Source organism: Phaseolus vulgaris, chromosome 7 (assembly GCF_051622355.1).
Source record: "Phaseolus vulgaris cultivar YP4 chromosome 7, ASM5162235v1, whole genome shotgun sequence".
NCBI classification, from domain to species: domain Eukaryota; kingdom Viridiplantae; phylum Streptophyta; class Magnoliopsida; order Fabales; family Fabaceae; genus Phaseolus; species Phaseolus vulgaris.
This window is the reverse complement of record NC_143504.1, coordinates 47,286,466-47,303,520: the sequence shown is the minus strand read 5'-3', so window position 1 is coordinate 47,303,520 and position 17,055 is coordinate 47,286,466. Positions and strand designations below refer to the sequence as shown.

Here is a 17,055-nt window from a genome sequence, read left to right as displayed (position 1 = left end):
GAGTTTAAATTATATATTAATAATTATTAATTATAAATTTAATGCTTTATATGTTTTATTAATTTTATATTAGCATAATTTTAAAATAATTAATTATTATTGTTATGCATAATACAATTTATATGTTTTCAAACAGTACTCAAATCAAATTAAATATTAATAATCATTCATGATAACCACTTCATTCTTATTAAAATATTTGTTAATATTTTAAAAACTTTATATATGATTTTTTAAATTAAATAAATATATTAAATACAATTTTTAATAATATGAAATTTTATTATTTCAATTTATTAAACATAAATCAGGAAAACTGAAAAAATGACACTTGTGTTAATAAATGATTTCTCAAAAATCTCATTTCTGTTTGTCAACACTAATTAATTAATTATAGTTGACTAAATAAAATTGGAGATTATTTCCTTGGGTATTTCTATTTTGTGGGTTTATTGAAATAACATGACCTCCTTTGTTGATTTTTATTATTGAAAAATGGATTAATATCCTTTATACTCCTATCTCATATTTTTTTTTCCTATTTTATAGATAATAAGGATATTCTTATTTCTACACGTAATTCCAACATTCTTTCAGAAGGCTCTTAAAAGTTTCATCCCCTAATAATTTTACCATCAATTCAAAGGAATATCTTTTAAAGGATAATCATATGAAAAATCTAACTATATATATATATATATATATAGAAGAATTGAATTAAAAAAACCTAGTTGTAAAAGTTGTGAGAAAATTCATAATGATTTAATGTATGAAGTGTGAGAGTGACCCTTTTACCCCTTACACTGACAGAAGAAGAGTGAAGGGAAGAGAATGATGTTATTTAATAGTAGTATTTATGGTGATGCGTAACAAGACAATGATCCAGATCGAAACTTTGGAGTTTCCTATCTCCACACTAACCTACTCCGACACTTCCCACCACAATGAACTTCGGACCCATGTGGGACCCACGCAAACACGAGCGTGGACGTCGCGTGCACACCTTGGAGCGTATGACATAACCTCATTGGCGCCTCGGTTTCAAACGTATTTTGCTGTTCCCTGCTACTCCCTCCACCTCCTAACACCAAAAAAGAGGAGATAACAAAACAAAGAAGAAGCAGAATAAGGTGAAGCACAAGAGGAGAGAGAGTGAACGAAGGCTTATTTCAGAGTTTTCCCAGTTACACGCACCACTTGGTAACGGCACTTTCACACCTCTCTTTGTGCTGTGTGTTGAGTGTGCTCTTCAACTCTTCCCTCCCATTAAAAAAAAAGTTTTTTTTTTTTTTTATCTGGGGTGTTGTTTGTGATGGCAGTAACAGTGTTATGACTCGAGTTTCTGTGGGGGGAGGGTGTTAGTACATTTTGGCTTTCTGGTTTTTTGGATTGTTTAGCTTTTGTTTTCTTTCTCCTCCCGTGATGTTTCTTCCCATTTTTCTCAAAAAGGACGAGCCATCGTTTTCTGCCTAGTGTTAGTGTGTGTTTGGAAGAAGGAAAATGGGGACTTGTGTGCACATGCTTCTTATGGAAAACCATGATACTACTCTCTGGTTTTCCGGTATTGGTTCAAGCTAAGAGTTTTGTGTTTTTTTATACTGTCTTCTGGTGGTTTGTTCTACGTTCAACAACCTTGGTAAGCTGTTCGCGCTTTCTCTTTGCAATGACTCAGTTTGATTTTAAAACGATTTTTGTTTTTTTCATTTCAGTTAGGATATTTTGTTTTTCTATTCTTTTCGGATCAGCTGTGATTTGGTCTTAAGTTGCACATAGATCTGGGTTTTGTCTCTCTTTTGTGTTGGGGGAGTGCGGAAAGTCTGTGTCTTTCCTCCATTTTTCATTCTGGGGTTTATCGTACCGCACAGATTGAAAAATGGGGAATAAAATCTGCTTCTATTTTCAGGAGACATGTGTTTAATTTTGACAAGTCTGGGCCGGTTTCCATGTTAGAAAACAGAATATTTTTTTGCTCTTGAAACATGAAAGAGCTGAGAAATTATAGCTGTCTGCTAGCCTACCCAATCATTGCTAGTTATTATTGTTCTGTTGAAGACATGATGGGTTTGGAAAAAAATGGGTTGCATTTTAGTTTTAGTGCATTTTATAGGATGCTTAAAGGGGTTAACATTGTGGTTTGTTGCTGGTCAATGGGGGCTCAAGTGTAACGTGGAACTGTGGAGTAAAAGAGAGGAAAGGTCTAAAACAAATTCGGAAAAGTTGGGAGATGGGCTTGTTAGTTATAATTTTCTAATTGTTTTGGTGCAATGTTTTATTTGTTTTAAATTTGTTTATATATTTGTTTTGTTTTGAAGTTGGTAGGTGGTAGTGGAGTTAGTTTACTTGGAGTTTCTTTGAAGGGATTATGTGCGGTTTGTTTGTTTGTTGGGTTTTTTGTTGAATGCTGATCCCAGGTGGTCATCTAATGTAAAGTGCGAAGTGCAAACCATAAACCATTGCCTCTTCTCTCAGTTATAAATCAAATTCCTTATTGTCTTTGTTTCTCTATCAGATTCCTATTACAGGAAGTGTGGGTCAGGGGCTTTGAAGGAGAGGTTCTTTAGTTTAACTTCAAATCACACCTAATCTTAGATTATGCAGACACCAAAATCAAGGTAAGGTTGTCTTATTTTGACACTTTTGCAGCATTTAATTGTTTTTTTATCTCTGTTTCCGAATTCTGCGGTCTTGTTATTTCTGGGATAGAGGGATCTAAATGAGAGAACAGTACTACCTGTTATTTTTCAAATTTGAATATACTATTTAGAGCTCGTGCTTTCCAAAGAACAGTGATGAACTAAACTGGGGCATACACATTTAATTGGAGCTGTTTTAAGAACTCCAAATGAATTCACATTGCGGTAGGTCTGTTCTATAATAGCTAAATATAATAGGGATAACTAGTAATTAATAGGAATTTTTATATTATTTTGTGTCCTCTGCATATTATGGAAACTAAATACCCTTCTAAAAAAACATAATACACTTCATGTTTAGGTTCAATTTTATTCTAAATGTTTGAAAGGGCACTGTTGGAAATAAACTTCTTGATCAACTTTCTGTGTTTTGTCATGATTGCTTTTCTATCTGCATTCTGCATGCGTTTTTATTGCCTTGTGACTGTCTGTGAGCAGAGCTGGTACTTCAGAAGTGCCTAGGAAATGTCCTGCATCTCCTCAGACTGCTCGCAAATTGAAGACACCAAGCTCTGACACTGACTCAGTCTCGTCATCACCAAAACCAGGGAGTAAGACACCAAAAAACAAAAGTCCAAAGGTCACAGAGCGAAAGTCACCAAGAAGTCCAATATCCGAGGTATTGTAAATTATTCCATGGCTAGAAGCCTAAAAAACTGAGTAAACTCATCCTCCCCTGTAGTTACCATTTTAGGTATTTTACAAAGGGCAAAATTTAGATAAAGTTTCACAAGTACTTTTGATACCAATCTACAATCAGAATTGAAGTTTTTTCTTAGTAATTTATATTTATTTTTAATGCAATCTTTTATTATTGAGATTATCTAACTGAAATTCTAGTTTTGATTGAATAATGGTGTAAGAAATACTTGAGGACTAAGTTTTGTCCATTTACAGAAGTCTAAAGTCCTTTGATAATAATCTCTTGTCCATATCTATCTGTATAAAATCCAAAAGACTGAAATTATTGGTAATGTTTTAAATTTTGTTATTTGTTCTATTGCCTTGTCATTTATCATCTGGCTCTAGAAGAAGAGACCAAGTAGGGTTCAAGAATTGGAGTCTCAACTTGCTCTACTTGAAGAAGATCTAAGGAAAACTAAGGACCAACTCAACTCCTCTGAGTCATGGAAGAAGAGGGCTCAGCAGGAGACTGAAGAAGCAAAGAAGCAGCTTCTAGCCATGTCAAAAGAGCTTGAGGAATCCCAGCAACAGCTTCTGGAGCTATCTGCTTCTGAAGAGGAAAGGCTTCAAGAACTTCGCAAGATTTCTCAAGACCGAGATCGAGCATGGCAATCTGAACTAGAGGCTGTCCAGAAGCAGCACTCAATGGATTCAACTGCTCTGGTGTCTGCCATGAATGAAATCCAAAAACTGAAAATTCAACTTGAAAGAGTGCGTGAATCTGAGGCTGTTCATATTAGCAATGCTGAGTCAGATAATGCTGAGATTGAGGATTTGAGGATGGAGCTTGATGAAGCACTGGCTTTAGTGGAAAAGCTGAAAAATGAGTTAAATGATTGCAAGGAATCTGAATCCCGGGCTTTGGAAGTAGTTGCGAAAACTCAAATGCAATTGGAATCAGCAAACAAAACTGTGGAAACAGTCCAGTTAGAAGGTGTTAAAGCATTAGAAGCATATAAATCCTTAGCTTTAGAGTTGGAGCAATCAAGAGCGCAAGTGAAATCATTGGAGGCACTTGTCAGCAAACTTCAGAGTGATTTGGTTGCTCATGCTAGCGAAAATATGTCAGGTCCAGTCAATGAAGTAGAACATGAACATGAACTTGCACCAAAAAATGTAGAAAATGAGGATATAAGCCAGCTCAAATCTGAACTTCTTTCTGCCAAATCTGAAACAGCACAGTTAAAATCTGCCCTAGATGTTTCTGAGGTAAGGTACCAAGAAGAGTATATTCGGAGCACCTTGCAGATTAGAAGTGCTTTTGAACAACTGGAGCATGTGAAATCAGAATCATCTCAGAGACAGGTTGCATTGAATGAAGAATTGAACAAAGCTAAAGCTGATATTGAAGAGTTAAGGGAAAGGCTGATGGACAAGGAATCTCAGTTGCAGGGTTTATCTGAGAATAATAAGATGCTCATGTCAAGGATTAAGGAAAGCCAGCCTAGTGAAGCAGAGTCTGAACATGCAGTGGAGCTCAAAAAATTGGATGCTGATGTGACTAAGTTGAAGGAAAGATTATTGGAGAGAGAGACTGAACTGCAAAATGTGACTGAGGAAAACAATGCATTGAAAATGGAAATAAAGAGGGTGGAATTGGAGAAGAATAAAATCCCTGAAGAGGCTGTTGCTTCTGCTGAAGCGGCAAGGGCTGCAGAGCGTGAGGCTTTGATGAAACTTGGCTACATAACCGAAGAAGCTGATAAGAGTAACAAAAGAGTAACACAGGTAACTGAGCAGTTAGACGCCACACAGGCTGCAAATTCCGAGTTAGAGGCTGAATTAAGGAGGTTGAAAGTGCAGTCAGACCAGTGGAGAAAAGCGGCTGAAGCAGCTGCTGCTATGATTTCTGCTGGGAACAATGGAAAGTTTGTGGAGAGAACCGGTTCACTTGACAGTAACTACAATTCTATTGGTGCCAAGATGAGTTCTCCTTTTTCAGAAGACACAGATGATGATTCACCCAAGAAGAAAAATACCAACATGCTGAAGAAGATTGGAGTGTTGTGGAAGAAGAATCATTAATATATATATGCTGGTATGTTACAACTTTTTTTGTTTTAAGCTCATCCCAAACTGGTTAGCTTATTGATCAAATGGTTTAACTTCTATTTCTTTATTGTGTTTGTTTACTTTTGGTTAATGTCAGGTATCAGGTGGTGTGTTCACCATTAAGCAATCCTGGGTGGACATTTTTCTTAAGAAGATCGTGTAACACTATTTTGAGATTAAGAAGTTGGAGTAATATTTTGTTGAAGTTGCTATTAAAATGCTGATATTTAGTGGTTCCAGTTACTTGCTGCTTGCTACGGCTTTGTAATTGTGCAGTGAGTGTTTATAATAGACCAGGTCTTACATGTACTTGTTCTTTCTACCAATTTTCATGTTATCACATTCCTAGATCCTAGCAAGTATTAGTGTAACAAACACAACTAGAGGGTGAAAGTTGTTTCAATCTTGTTATCTCATACTGTTGTCATTTCAATATTGTTGATTCATTCATATATGCCCTTTTGTTATTATGGGGATAATTGTTTCTATCAATTATCTCAAGTTTTACATAATAACAAATAAAAACATTATAAAAGAAAAATCTAAAATCATACCTTTGTTATTTTGGATGTATAAAAATATATTTAAGTTAAATGAATTAATCTGACAAGGAGAAAGAAAATAGCTGAAAAATTAAGCTCCAACAGAAAACAGGAAAACTTCATGTATGGCTGATTCTCTTTGTCACATTTCTTCAAATTGTTTTGTTTGTGAGGGAAGGTAAGACACAAAGGAAATTTATAGAATCAAGAATAACTTATAATTACTACAAATAAGTATTCAATCTTGATTTTGAAAGTATAAATTTAATATTAATTATTAAATGTATATTAAATTTATTTGAAAGTATAATGTATTTAATAAAGCAAATACTTAATATTTATAGAAAGACAACAGAAGTCTATGATATATCTACACCAGTTAAAAATGAAATTTAAAACTGTTTTTTTACTTACTTTAAAATTATTTATATACATATTTTATTATAATATTACTTTTTATTTTGATAAAAATCAGAAAATGTTCTTATTATATAATTATAACATTGTAAAATTAATGAAAATTATTTTTATTGTTATTTTTCTATTTTAATATAAAATTTTCATATATTTAATTAATTTTATTGTAATAATTAATTATTTGATTATATTTTTAGTTTTTATTATTATAAAAGAATAAACACAGATGCATATATTGATCATATGTCTCTGCTAGTTAATTATAATATTATACTAATTAATTATAATATTTATTAAACATAACAAATATGATATGGCATAATACGTATCTAAAAGTTAATTATAATATTTATTAAATATAATCCATAACCCATTTAATATTTCATATTAAAAAATTTATTATCTAAAAATATAAATTTTTGATATATACATATATATTAAAATATATTATGAAATAAAAAAATTACAACTCTACACACATAAATGTTAAATTATCCATAAAAAATAATATTTGCATTATTTTGTTTATAAAAATACTAATTGAGTATTTATTCTAATGATACATTATTTTTTTAAATATTTTTAATGATTAACTAACAAGTTTAATTAAACATAGGTTAAATATAATTTTAATTCTTAAAATTTTATTCAATTTAATTTTTTTCCTTGAGAATTTAACCTTTCCTAAACAGTTTTTTTCTTTTAAGTATTATTCAAAACACTTTGTTTCATTGTTCAAAATATGATTTAAATTCCTTTTGAAATTAAAAAAAGTAAAATAGTTATTAGACATGGAGAGATTAAAAAAAAATGACAAAACAAAAAAGTCAATAATTTATTACATATAAAATGTAAGGTCCCGAGTAGATGTGATTTAACTGAAATCAAGTATGCATATTTTATTCAAATTTTATTTCATAAAAACTAAATTTTCTCTTTAAAATTTTGGAGAATTTATTATTTTTTTAGATCAAAGTTAACCTTAGAGATTCTGATGAAGAGGGTAAAATATTTTTATTCGGTTATAAATTATTTTTAATAAAAGATAAAATAATATTATTTAAAAATGAGACCAAAACAGTAATAAAAACTGAATTCCTTTGCATATAAATATAAATGAAGAGTAAAATAATTTTATTGAAAAGTAATATCGAAATGATTATAAAATTTGTTATATATATATATATATATATATATATATATTACTTACCTTTAAATGATTAAATAGTATAATAATGCTTTTTTTATACGGTGGATAAAATTAAGATGAAGATTATCATTTTAAAGTTTCTTTAGTATGTTGCTCTAATTATACTATATAGATGTGAAGTTTTGGTGTCAATTACTGGTAGATTAAATTTACCTTTCTTATATTCTTTTTAATTCTACAAAGGATCAATAAAATACAATCATATTTTTATATTTTTACAAAAATATATTAATCAATGTATTAATAAACTAGCTTTCATCGATAAAAAAAAGCGTAAATAAATAAGAATTACAGTTTTGTAAATTCCCACTGGTGAGACATACTGGACTTCCATTTTTTTAGTGCTCGCATTCTAAACCCATTAATTTAAGCTGCAGTATAAATTCAAATTTCAATTTTACTTAACTATTTTTTTATTATGTATTTTGAATTATATAATCAAGAATAAATATTTTATATTTTAGAATGTATAATAGGTATTTTGGAGCGTACATTTTAGAATATATACTTTTATCAAAATATATTTTTTATTTGTATTTGAAATTGTGTATTTGGATTACAAATTTTTGTATTTCAAATTGTATATTCTAAAATATAAAATAAAAAAATGTATTCTAAAAATGTATTATTGTCCAAAAGTATATTACTTTAATAAAAGGATACATTTCAAATATTAAAATTCTTACTAAGAATGTGTAATAAAAAAATGAATTAATACAGTATGAATTATAAATTATGAAAGATATTTTTCAGATTCAAAAATAGTTACCAGTGTGTAATCCGTTATACATTTTTCAGGAATATTTGTGTCTTTTCACTCCCTCATAGGGGGTGCAGGTTTAAAATATAGGGTGGAGAATAAGCACTTCTTTTTTTAGTGGCCTTAAACCCAATGGGCTTGTAAATTATTGTTACACAGGACCAATGGATCGGAACAAACCCAATAGTGAACTTCATTTTGTCCACTATATAATCCCACAACTTCAGTTTTCGATTAGGGTTTTTTTGCTGTGGTTGCTTCTCATCCTCCATAACCTCCGAAGCTGTGCACCGAAGAACGAAGCCATGGGGTAACCTAATATTCCTCCATCACTCTCTCAATATGATTTATGTTTTTATTTTCTGTTTTGTTTGCTTACAACCTGAAATTGAACATACATAATGTACTTGAGTTGTGAATTCTTATATGCTTCCACTGAATCCGTTTCAAACCTAATCTTCCTATGGCTGCTTCCCGTGCAAAAGGTGTATATGTGTGTATATATATATATTAATGTGGTTTTGTATATTTATAAGTCTAGGGTTTAATTGATTTCCCCGCTTTCAGCAATGTAATTTGGTTCTTCACTGGGTTTTGTATAGTTTTATTTGGTCGACCTTGTGGTCACTGTGTGTTTATTATTTGTAATTGTTATTTTAATTTAAAGTATTAAGTGTATTCACAATTTATGTTCTTGGTAGTGCGATTAGTGAGCTTAGTTCCGATTTTTTGGAGGATGGGGGTTTGAATATTTGTCACAATTTAAATAAATGCGGCCAATAATTAAAATATATATTTTTAAGTTACATGTGCTTTTAGAAATTGTAGAGTTTGTTCAGAAATTGGTTGTTCAACAAAGACCATATAATGTTTTTCGATAGATTTTGTTCAGAAATTGGTTTTTCAACGAAGGCCATAGAATCTATTGACTTAGAAGGTTTTGTTCCTGGCTTACAGGAAGACACGTGGAATGGGAGCTGCTCGCAAGCTCAAGTCCCATCGCAGGAGGCAAAGGTGGGCTGATAAGTCATACAAGAAATCCCATCTTGGGAATGAATGGAAGAAACCCTTTGCTGGTTCTTCCCACGCAAAGGGAATTGTTCTCGAAAAGATGTAAGATTCAATTAACTTGATTTGCATATCTTGGTTTAATAAAGAGCATATTATATTGAGATGAAAATGTTTTTTGTTATATGCAGAGGTATTGAGGCTAAACAGCCCAACTCCGCTATTCGAAAGTGTGCCAGGGTTCAACTCATAAAAAATGGGAAGAAGATTGCTGCTTTTGTCCCAAATGATGGATGCTTGAACTACATTGAAGAGAATGTAAGGGCTTGTCATCATTACTTGTTGTTTTTGTTATTTTATCACCGTACATGAATTATTGATTCTATTTAATAATTTGTTGTTTATCCATTTGTAACTCGGATTGTGGCACGTGGTTGTAGGACGAAGTTTTGATTGCTGGATTTGGACGAAAGGGCCATGCTGTGGGTGATATTCCTGGTGTCAGGTTTAAGGTTGTGAAGGTCTCTGGTGTCTCTCTTTTGGCTCTTTTCAAGGAGAAGAAGGAGAAGCCAAGGTCTTAAATTTTTGGATTCTCTTCCTTATTCCGTTTTGCCATTGCTTTGGTGTATTCCATGGACTTCCTATCAACTATCGCAGTTCACTTTCTCTCCATATTTCTACATTAAATCGAAGGCCATTGGGAGAGCTGCGATTTCATTTAAAAACTGGCTGTTATCATATTTTTTGGATATAAGTTTTGGGATTTTTGAGATCTTTTTATTGAGTAGTCTTGATACTTTTTCATTGGTTGAAAAAAATCCGTAGGAATGTGAGTTTCTGTTATTTTAAACAAGTTTTAATCTTTATAACCGTTAACCTCTACTAGTTTGAAATGAATATTTATGTTCGAAAGACACGCAGAGAAGCCAGTGAATAAATTGAATTGATTTTGAATTTTTATCTCATCTCGATATTCATTTCACATTAATTGAATTAGAAGAATTTTTTACTAGGACTTTCAGCACGTATTAAAAGGTGGGTTATGGGTTTTTAGTGGGTTGGGGTTTCCAGGAGGTTTTTTAGGACTAAATTACGGTTCTTCAATTTAATGCAATAAATTATGTATTTTTTTGGTTTAAAAAGTTAAGTATAAATAAAATGTTGCAATTATTGGTGGATTTTAGTATTAGAATAGAATTTGTAAAATTTTAAGAATGTTGTAAAAAATTTATTATAGTTGAAGTAATAATTTGTGAAAAGATTTTTATATTGTATATAATTTTATTAGTAACAGTAATAAAGGTAGTAGTAGTAGTAGTGGAAAGTTGTAGGTTATTGTAATGAAGGTAAAAAAAACTGTTATTCAATTTTATTGTTTTGTAACAACTAACAGGATAATAAAGGTATCTATTTTTATTGTAAACATATAGAAAAATGTGTTCTGAAACATATTGTATCTTCTCCACTAAACATATCTTTATACGGTTTGATAATATGAAATATTCATAATGCTTTTTAAAAAGAATATATGTATTTACTAGACTAGTAGCTATTATAAGACGTGTGGATCCACATTTTTCTTTTATTAAACGTTTGATTGAAATTTAACATTCATATAATATGTATTTTAATATTAAATAAAAAAATAGTTATATTTTTTAAATAATTTATATAAAATGATAAAATATTTTATTATACTAATTAAATGAGATATATTAAATAAAAATAAAATTAAAATAAATTTGTATACATAAAAAAAAAACGATTATAGTGAAAAATCCGTTTATATATAGATATAATTACTGTTAGATGAATATTCTTATACTATATGAGCATAATCATTCAAACCTGTTAATTCACTTATCCAATGGACATTTTTTAAATAAGATTAAAATCTTATGATATTATGAATTAAAATTAATAATTTTACTAAATATAAATATAACCACCATAGTAGAGTAGTTTTTCCGCATTCATTTCTTTACTCTTTGTGATCAAGAGATTACAAGCATGGAATGGAGTCGATCTTAGATTAAAACAGCAGACATTGATTAAGGATTTTACCAAGTACACATTCTTAAACCTCTTTCCTAGTAATACTTACACTTTAAGTATTGAAATTAATTTTAGAGAATTAATTAGTTAATTTTAAAAATATAAAATATTAATAAAAATAAACAATAATTTCTTTAAAATAAACTGAAATGCTTTCGAGGGCCTGGAAAAAATGTGGCAATCGTCGGCAATGTTTTCAGAACTATAGCACTCTGATTCAAATATGAAAATTGAGAATGAATCTTCTCGAATACCAGACAAGACAAGTTCATTTTCAAGAGTTGTATCTGGTTCTCCACTGATTTCTTTCCCAGAAGTCATAAACAAGCCATGGAACTTATATCAGTTCCAAGCATAAGCAAAATACTAATTAATTTGTAAATTATCCTATTCTCAAATATTTCTAAATGTCAATCTAAGTATTACCTTGGTTCAACTCATCAAAATGTACTAGGTAAACCCATCAAAATATACTAGGTAAATATCGACATTCACATAAAAACACAACCATGATTGATGTCCTAACTAAGGATGGAATGGTCAATCCCAAGGCATCAGACTGCTGCGCCATTCACAGAACTTGTTACTTTTTTTTTTCTGCCTCGCTTTCCTATACTTTTTTGTGGCTTCCGAGGTAAAATCTTGAGTCGGTAACTAACAAGTGAAGGTCCAAATATGCTATATTTTCCAGCACTACTAAAAGCAGCTTCTGCATCCGAACGTTTTAGGAAAACCACTCTGGCACGGTTAGTTTTCTCTAGCAGCTCAGTCTTCGATAGAATAAGTGGCCCAAAGCGGCCAAAAATATTGTTGAGATCTGTTGTTGAAGGAACAGAATCCAAGCTGGAAAATTTCAGAGTCAGAGCAGTGGGGGAGAAGCCCTCTGTAGAACTCTCGTCCAAATGTGCTGCAGGTTGAGAAGATTCTGATCCAGGAATTCTATCAGTATCGTGCTGGTTAAAACCCAAATCTGTGGTAATTTCAGCAGATGGTGGCAAATTCAAAGAGATAGGATTAGCCTCAGTTAGAGTCTCAGGCAGAAAAATAGCTCTCTCATTCTGGTATTTTGTCAATGATTGCTTTTCAGGAATGCTTTCAATTATTCTATCAGTCCAATAAGAATCAATGCAAGGCTCAGATGTCACAGAAGGCAATGTTGCTCCAGTATCATCATCATGCATTTGTTCCAAAAACATTTTTTGTTCCATGGAAGCAGAATATTCAAGGCTGATGGAATTTCTAAATTCTGCAAAAAAATGTACTAAGTCACTGGAGAAACTTTCTCCAGTTGGTTTCTTGGCAGCCAAGCAAAGTTGAGACCTCATCTCACTTATAGATGCATGCTGTAATTGGTTGACCTTTCTATTTTGGGAATTAAGGAAATAATCTTCTGAAGTAGTGTAAGCCGTCTTCCTTTTCCTTCCACGACGCCGTGGAACTGACTTAGTCTGTTCTGATGTGTGTTCACCATTTGAAATATATAAGCTCCCCTCAGACATTAAATCGGACATAAGTTTATGTTTCTTACCACGGCGCTTGCTATCCCCAGAGATGTCCTTGTACTCCTGTGGCCAATGGCTAACATTGGTTTGATAATGGCATTGCTCTTTCCCACTGTTGAGTAGGGTTTCCATATCATTATCGAATAACCCTCCAAGTATTGTGAACTCAGGAAGTTGAGAATAACCCTTTGAGCGATAAAAGGCCAACAATTGGGCACGTGCAACTACAAAATCCAGTCTATCAGATACAACTAGTGGAGACTGGGCTAATAATTTAACATAATTGACAAGTTTTATGGGTTCTAAAGACATTGAATTTATAATTCTGTCCCCTCCTTTTCTTCTGCTCAATTGATTATTGATTCCAGCATTACTAATTACTTGAGTTTTAAGCTTGAAAAACACATCATCAGGTATGCAAGGGCAGCACAAGCCAAACTCAACCCGTCTTGAGACCTCATCTAAAGCACAATTAACAGCATGGTGGAAATTTTCCAAATTGATCTGCTTCTCCATTTGTGAAAAATGTGCCTGAAATGGTTTAATCATTGACACATCATTCCAAGCAAATGTTTGATCCCCAAAATATGCTACCAGGTAACAGTCTTTCTTGAGATGCCTCTTTGCCTTCTCTGACGCAGCTGAGGCATCAAAGATCTGACCTGGCCACCAAGGATGGCCAGTGACCTTTCCCCACACTAGATCTGATAGGCACAAATTCAATTCTGAAAACACTGATCCCTGGTCCATGCCAACATCCGGCATGTTTTTGTATGTATTAAGATCTACAACAAGATTAACACCAAGACACTCGTTTTGATTATTCTTAAACACCTGTTCTTCAACAAAATCAACAACCATGGTTTGATTCTGCATAACATCTACTTGTGCATCTACATCAAAGGCTGGCTGTTTCAACTCACATGCAGGTTCTAGCTCAAGGCAATTCCTTAACAAATTTTTCACATGCAAAGATTCTTTGGCATTGACATTCACAACTTCCATACATGGATTGCCGTCCTGTAATTGATAGGTTGCAACTTCTGCAGTGCACAAATCTTTGAGACCATCTTTAGCAACCAAACTATCAGCAGCAATCCTCAAACTATCATCCTCCACAACTGCGCTTAAATTTACCAATGCAGCATTCTCTACCTCATCAGACATATCATTATCACATCCTTGAACAATGTCATCCACAACCAATGCAGCATTCTCTACCTCTTCAGCCATATCATTATCACATCCTTTAATCGCGTCATCCATCACAACCTCAAGTAAACTATTTTCAGTAAGATCCATAGCATTCTCACACTCCTCAGCTGCATCATTAACTAATCTTCCAGTCACATTATTCACTGCTGTCTTGTTGCTTAACAAACCTTTTTCAGTAATATCCATAGCATCCTCAAACTCCTCAACGACATCATTATTACCTCCTTGAGCTACAAGCAAAACATTTTCAGTAATAACCATAGCCTCCTCACACACCTTATTCACATCATTATCACCTCCTTGAGCCATGCTTTTTGGTGCAGCCTCAGTGCCCAGCCAACCATTTTCAGTAACATCCATAGCATCTTCACATTCTGACTCACTCAGAAAACCATGATCACATTCAATAATCAAACCTCCAACACGTTCTGAACTTCCGTAAGAAAACAAAACTTCATCTGAACATTTAATCCCACTTTTCTCATCATCATTCTTCTCCATCCCACAAGACACCCCTTTTTCTTTCTCTTCACACCCTCCGACAACACCCTCCACTCCTTGCAAACCAACTCCTACACCCACCAATTTATGTTCTTCACCAAGACCCTCTTTTCCATTGTCATTAATCATAACATCACACTCATGATGGTGCATACTACAAAGCACTGCTACAGAACCATCAACTCCTCTATCATCTCCAAAGTAAAAATCCTTCTGATCACGATCCACAACATCATCACCGCTAACAGGATCATCACTTAGGGTTTTAAAACAAAAGACACGGGCACTAACCTCTTTGGACTCTGATGACTTCACCCCCACAACATCATTTCCCCGATCATACAAACAAGCCTCAGAGTTTAAATCAATTTGACCGGTATCATCGGCCATTATTATAACCTAAAACATAAAAAACACATGCATTAACACTTGCACTGTAAATTCAGAACAACATGAATTAAACAATAAACAAAAGAGTTCAAACCTTTTGTTGTTTTTTTATTTTTATTTTTTCTGCAGAAAGTTGTTGTTTGTTGTGAGAATAGAGAGTGTGGAGAATGTAAAGGGAGGGTCCTTGAATTGAGAGTGAAAAATGTGAATGATTTGAAGAGAAAGGGAGAGAGAAAATGTTAGAGCATTGAGAAAGTTTTTTTGTATAGTACAACTCAAAAATGCAGTTCTTGACCTCACCGGTTCATCTCTTCTTGTTACTAATTATAGACAAAATTATTCTGATATTATATTTAAAACTTGATCTTATTGTTACTAATTAATAATTATGAAATTTAAAATAACAAAAAAATTATTCTAATATTATTTTTTAAAGTTTCTATAAAATATAATGATTTTTTTATTTCTCTTTTCCTTATTTTTATTTAAACTTACAAAAGAAAATACAAATTTGTTTTATGTTTCTGTGTTTATGTTTGGGACGTAACTTTTCAAGTGTTTTCATTTTATAATTCAAGTAATTATTTTTTAACTATATTTTTAATTTTAAGTAAAAATAAAAATAGAAAATAAATTATTTCAATCAATATTTTACAGGATAAAATTTTTTTAAAGAATAAAAGTTTAATTAAAATAAATTGAAAATCCAATCCAAAAATAAATATAATTTATTAATAATTACTGTAAAAATTATTTTTAGAAAAACTAAACAGAAGAGTAAGCGTTACATCTATATCTGTGTAACTTTAAATCTCGGTAATACTGAACTTTTGATGGAACGTTTTAGCACATTTTGACTTTATTCTCTCACCTATTAAAAAAAACTACACATTATTAATAAATATTTATTTATTATTAATTATTTAAAAGTATTTTTTTCATGATATTTTTGTTTAAACAGTGTGAGAAAAGTATTTTTGAACAATTCCAAATATTTTTTATACATATATTCCTTTTTATCCTTATTTTTTATTTAGTAATTCTCATTAATATCTTTAATATAGATGTAATCAAAATCTTGAAAAAAATCAATAAACTTAAAGTTATAGTGTAACATTAAATATATCCCATACACAAAATCATCAGTTATGTCAACAGTGACTGACAGAAAATGTATTAACATAACACAGTAATGAAGTTTCAAACATTTAAAAGTTGTACATATTAATATTATATATTTTTATTTTTATTTATAAAAATATATTTTATTATGAACACTTCATTTTTCAATAAAAATGTGATGATTAGTAAAGTTTTATACTTGATTAAATGTTGACAATAGCACATCCTTATAAACTTATAACACTAATTAAAGAATTAAAAGTAAATATTTTTCAATAATTTCTTAATTGATAAGTTGAGTGTCATCAACATTTTTGTCAATACATCAATATATAGTTTCTCATATTTGTGTACTGAGAAGAAGCAGAGAATAATTTTTTAGTAGGTGTGAAAAGACCATATAAATAAACTTAATATAAATCTTTAGGTAAATTAATTAGCAATATTCTTATTCTTAATAAATGTTTTCCCTTCTTAACATTTATTTAAAATCTGAAAAATCTTTATAAAAAATTAATATTGATTATTTTGTATGATAAAAAACTCTTTAATTATGATTTGGAAGCATTGATTTAAACACCAACACTAAACATATGATGAAATCTAAATTTTTTTGTAATTTTCAAGTAATAATAAAATATATTTAAGAGAGTGAATTAACCAAAATATTAGACATAAGAATAGCATGTTTGAATAGAGGACATGTTTTCAGCAGTTGTAATGTTCTTAGACATGAGAATGTGTATGAAACCTTGATGAGAAGATAGTCTCAACATGACTTTCTTGTGTGCCATTTTCTAAATTACTATGTAGTTATTCTTTATTTAAATATAAAGTGCATACAGTTACATACCAATTACAGGAATATAATGAAGAAGGTCCTTATTTTGTGAACTTGAGTTGA

The 17,055-nt window shown here is 31.2% G+C and overlaps 3 protein-coding genes across 6 annotated transcripts; 2 read left to right on the top strand and 1 right to left on the bottom strand.

The window, feature by feature from the left end:
* Window positions 1-871: 871 nt before the first annotated feature.
* RIP2 (ROP interactive partner 3) lies at window positions 872-5,862 on the top strand. 4 transcript variants are annotated; one of them, XM_068636424.2, is made up of 5 exons: window positions 872-1,200; window positions 2,510-2,612; window positions 3,132-3,312; window positions 3,723-5,415; window positions 5,527-5,862. In XM_068636424.2, exons 2-4 carry the CDS (start codon window positions 2,593-2,595, stop codon window positions 5,400-5,402), a joined length of 1,881 nt encoding a protein of 626 aa, XP_068492525.1. In that variant the 5' UTR covers window positions 872-1,200; window positions 2,510-2,592; the 3' UTR covers window positions 5,403-5,415; window positions 5,527-5,862. The 4 variants fall into 4 exon arrangements, with proteins under 4 accessions (XP_068492525.1, XP_068492527.1, XP_068492526.1 ...); XM_068636426.2 differs by having other exon boundaries at window positions 885-1,200; window positions 3,726-5,415; XM_068636425.2 differs by having other exon boundaries at window positions 1,133-1,636.
* A 2,732-nt stretch (window positions 5,863-8,594) lies between these two features.
* LOC137829587 (small ribosomal subunit protein uS12) lies at window positions 8,595-10,140 on the top strand. The gene is made up of 4 exons (XM_068636423.2): window positions 8,595-8,668; window positions 9,316-9,471; window positions 9,558-9,684; window positions 9,807-10,140. The coding sequence occupies exons 1-4, from the start codon at window positions 8,664-8,666 to the stop codon at window positions 9,945-9,947; spliced, it is 429 nt and encodes a 142-aa protein (XP_068492524.2). The 5' UTR covers window positions 8,595-8,663; the 3' UTR covers window positions 9,948-10,140.
* Window positions 10,141-11,530: 1,390 nt separating this feature from the next.
* LOC137829586 (PWWP domain-containing protein 5) lies at window positions 11,531-15,313 on the bottom strand. The gene is made up of 2 exons (XM_068636422.2): window positions 15,124-15,313; window positions 11,531-15,038 (listed from the first exon to the last, which is right to left on the bottom strand). Exon 2 carries the CDS (start codon window positions 15,027-15,029, stop codon window positions 11,976-11,978), a length of 3,054 nt encoding a protein of 1,017 aa, XP_068492523.2. The 5' UTR covers window positions 15,030-15,038; window positions 15,124-15,313; the 3' UTR covers window positions 11,531-11,975.
* Between the last annotated feature and the right edge of the window lie 1,742 nt (window positions 15,314-17,055).

Coding starts and splice junctions, on each gene's coding strand:
- RIP2 (XM_068636424.2), top strand. CDS start 2,593: ATGCAGACACCAAAATCAAG. Junction 2,613..3,131: donor ATGCAGACACCAAAATCAAG/GTAAGGTTGTCT, acceptor GTCTGTGAGCAG/AGCTGGTACTTCAGAAGTGC. Junction 3,313..3,722: donor CAAGAAGTCCAATATCCGAG/GTATTGTAAATT, acceptor ATCTGGCTCTAG/AAGAAGAGACCAAGTAGGGT.
- LOC137829587 (XM_068636423.2), top strand. Junction 9,472..9,557: donor GGAATTGTTCTCGAAAAGAT/GTAAGATTCAAT, acceptor TGTTATATGCAG/AGGTATTGAGGCTAAACAGC. Junction 9,685..9,806: donor TGAACTACATTGAAGAGAAT/GTAAGGGCTTGT, acceptor ACGTGGTTGTAG/GACGAAGTTTTGATTGCTGG.
- LOC137829586 (XM_068636422.2), bottom strand. CDS start 15,029: ATGGCCGATGATACCGGTCAAATTGATTTAAACTCTGAGGCTTGTTTG.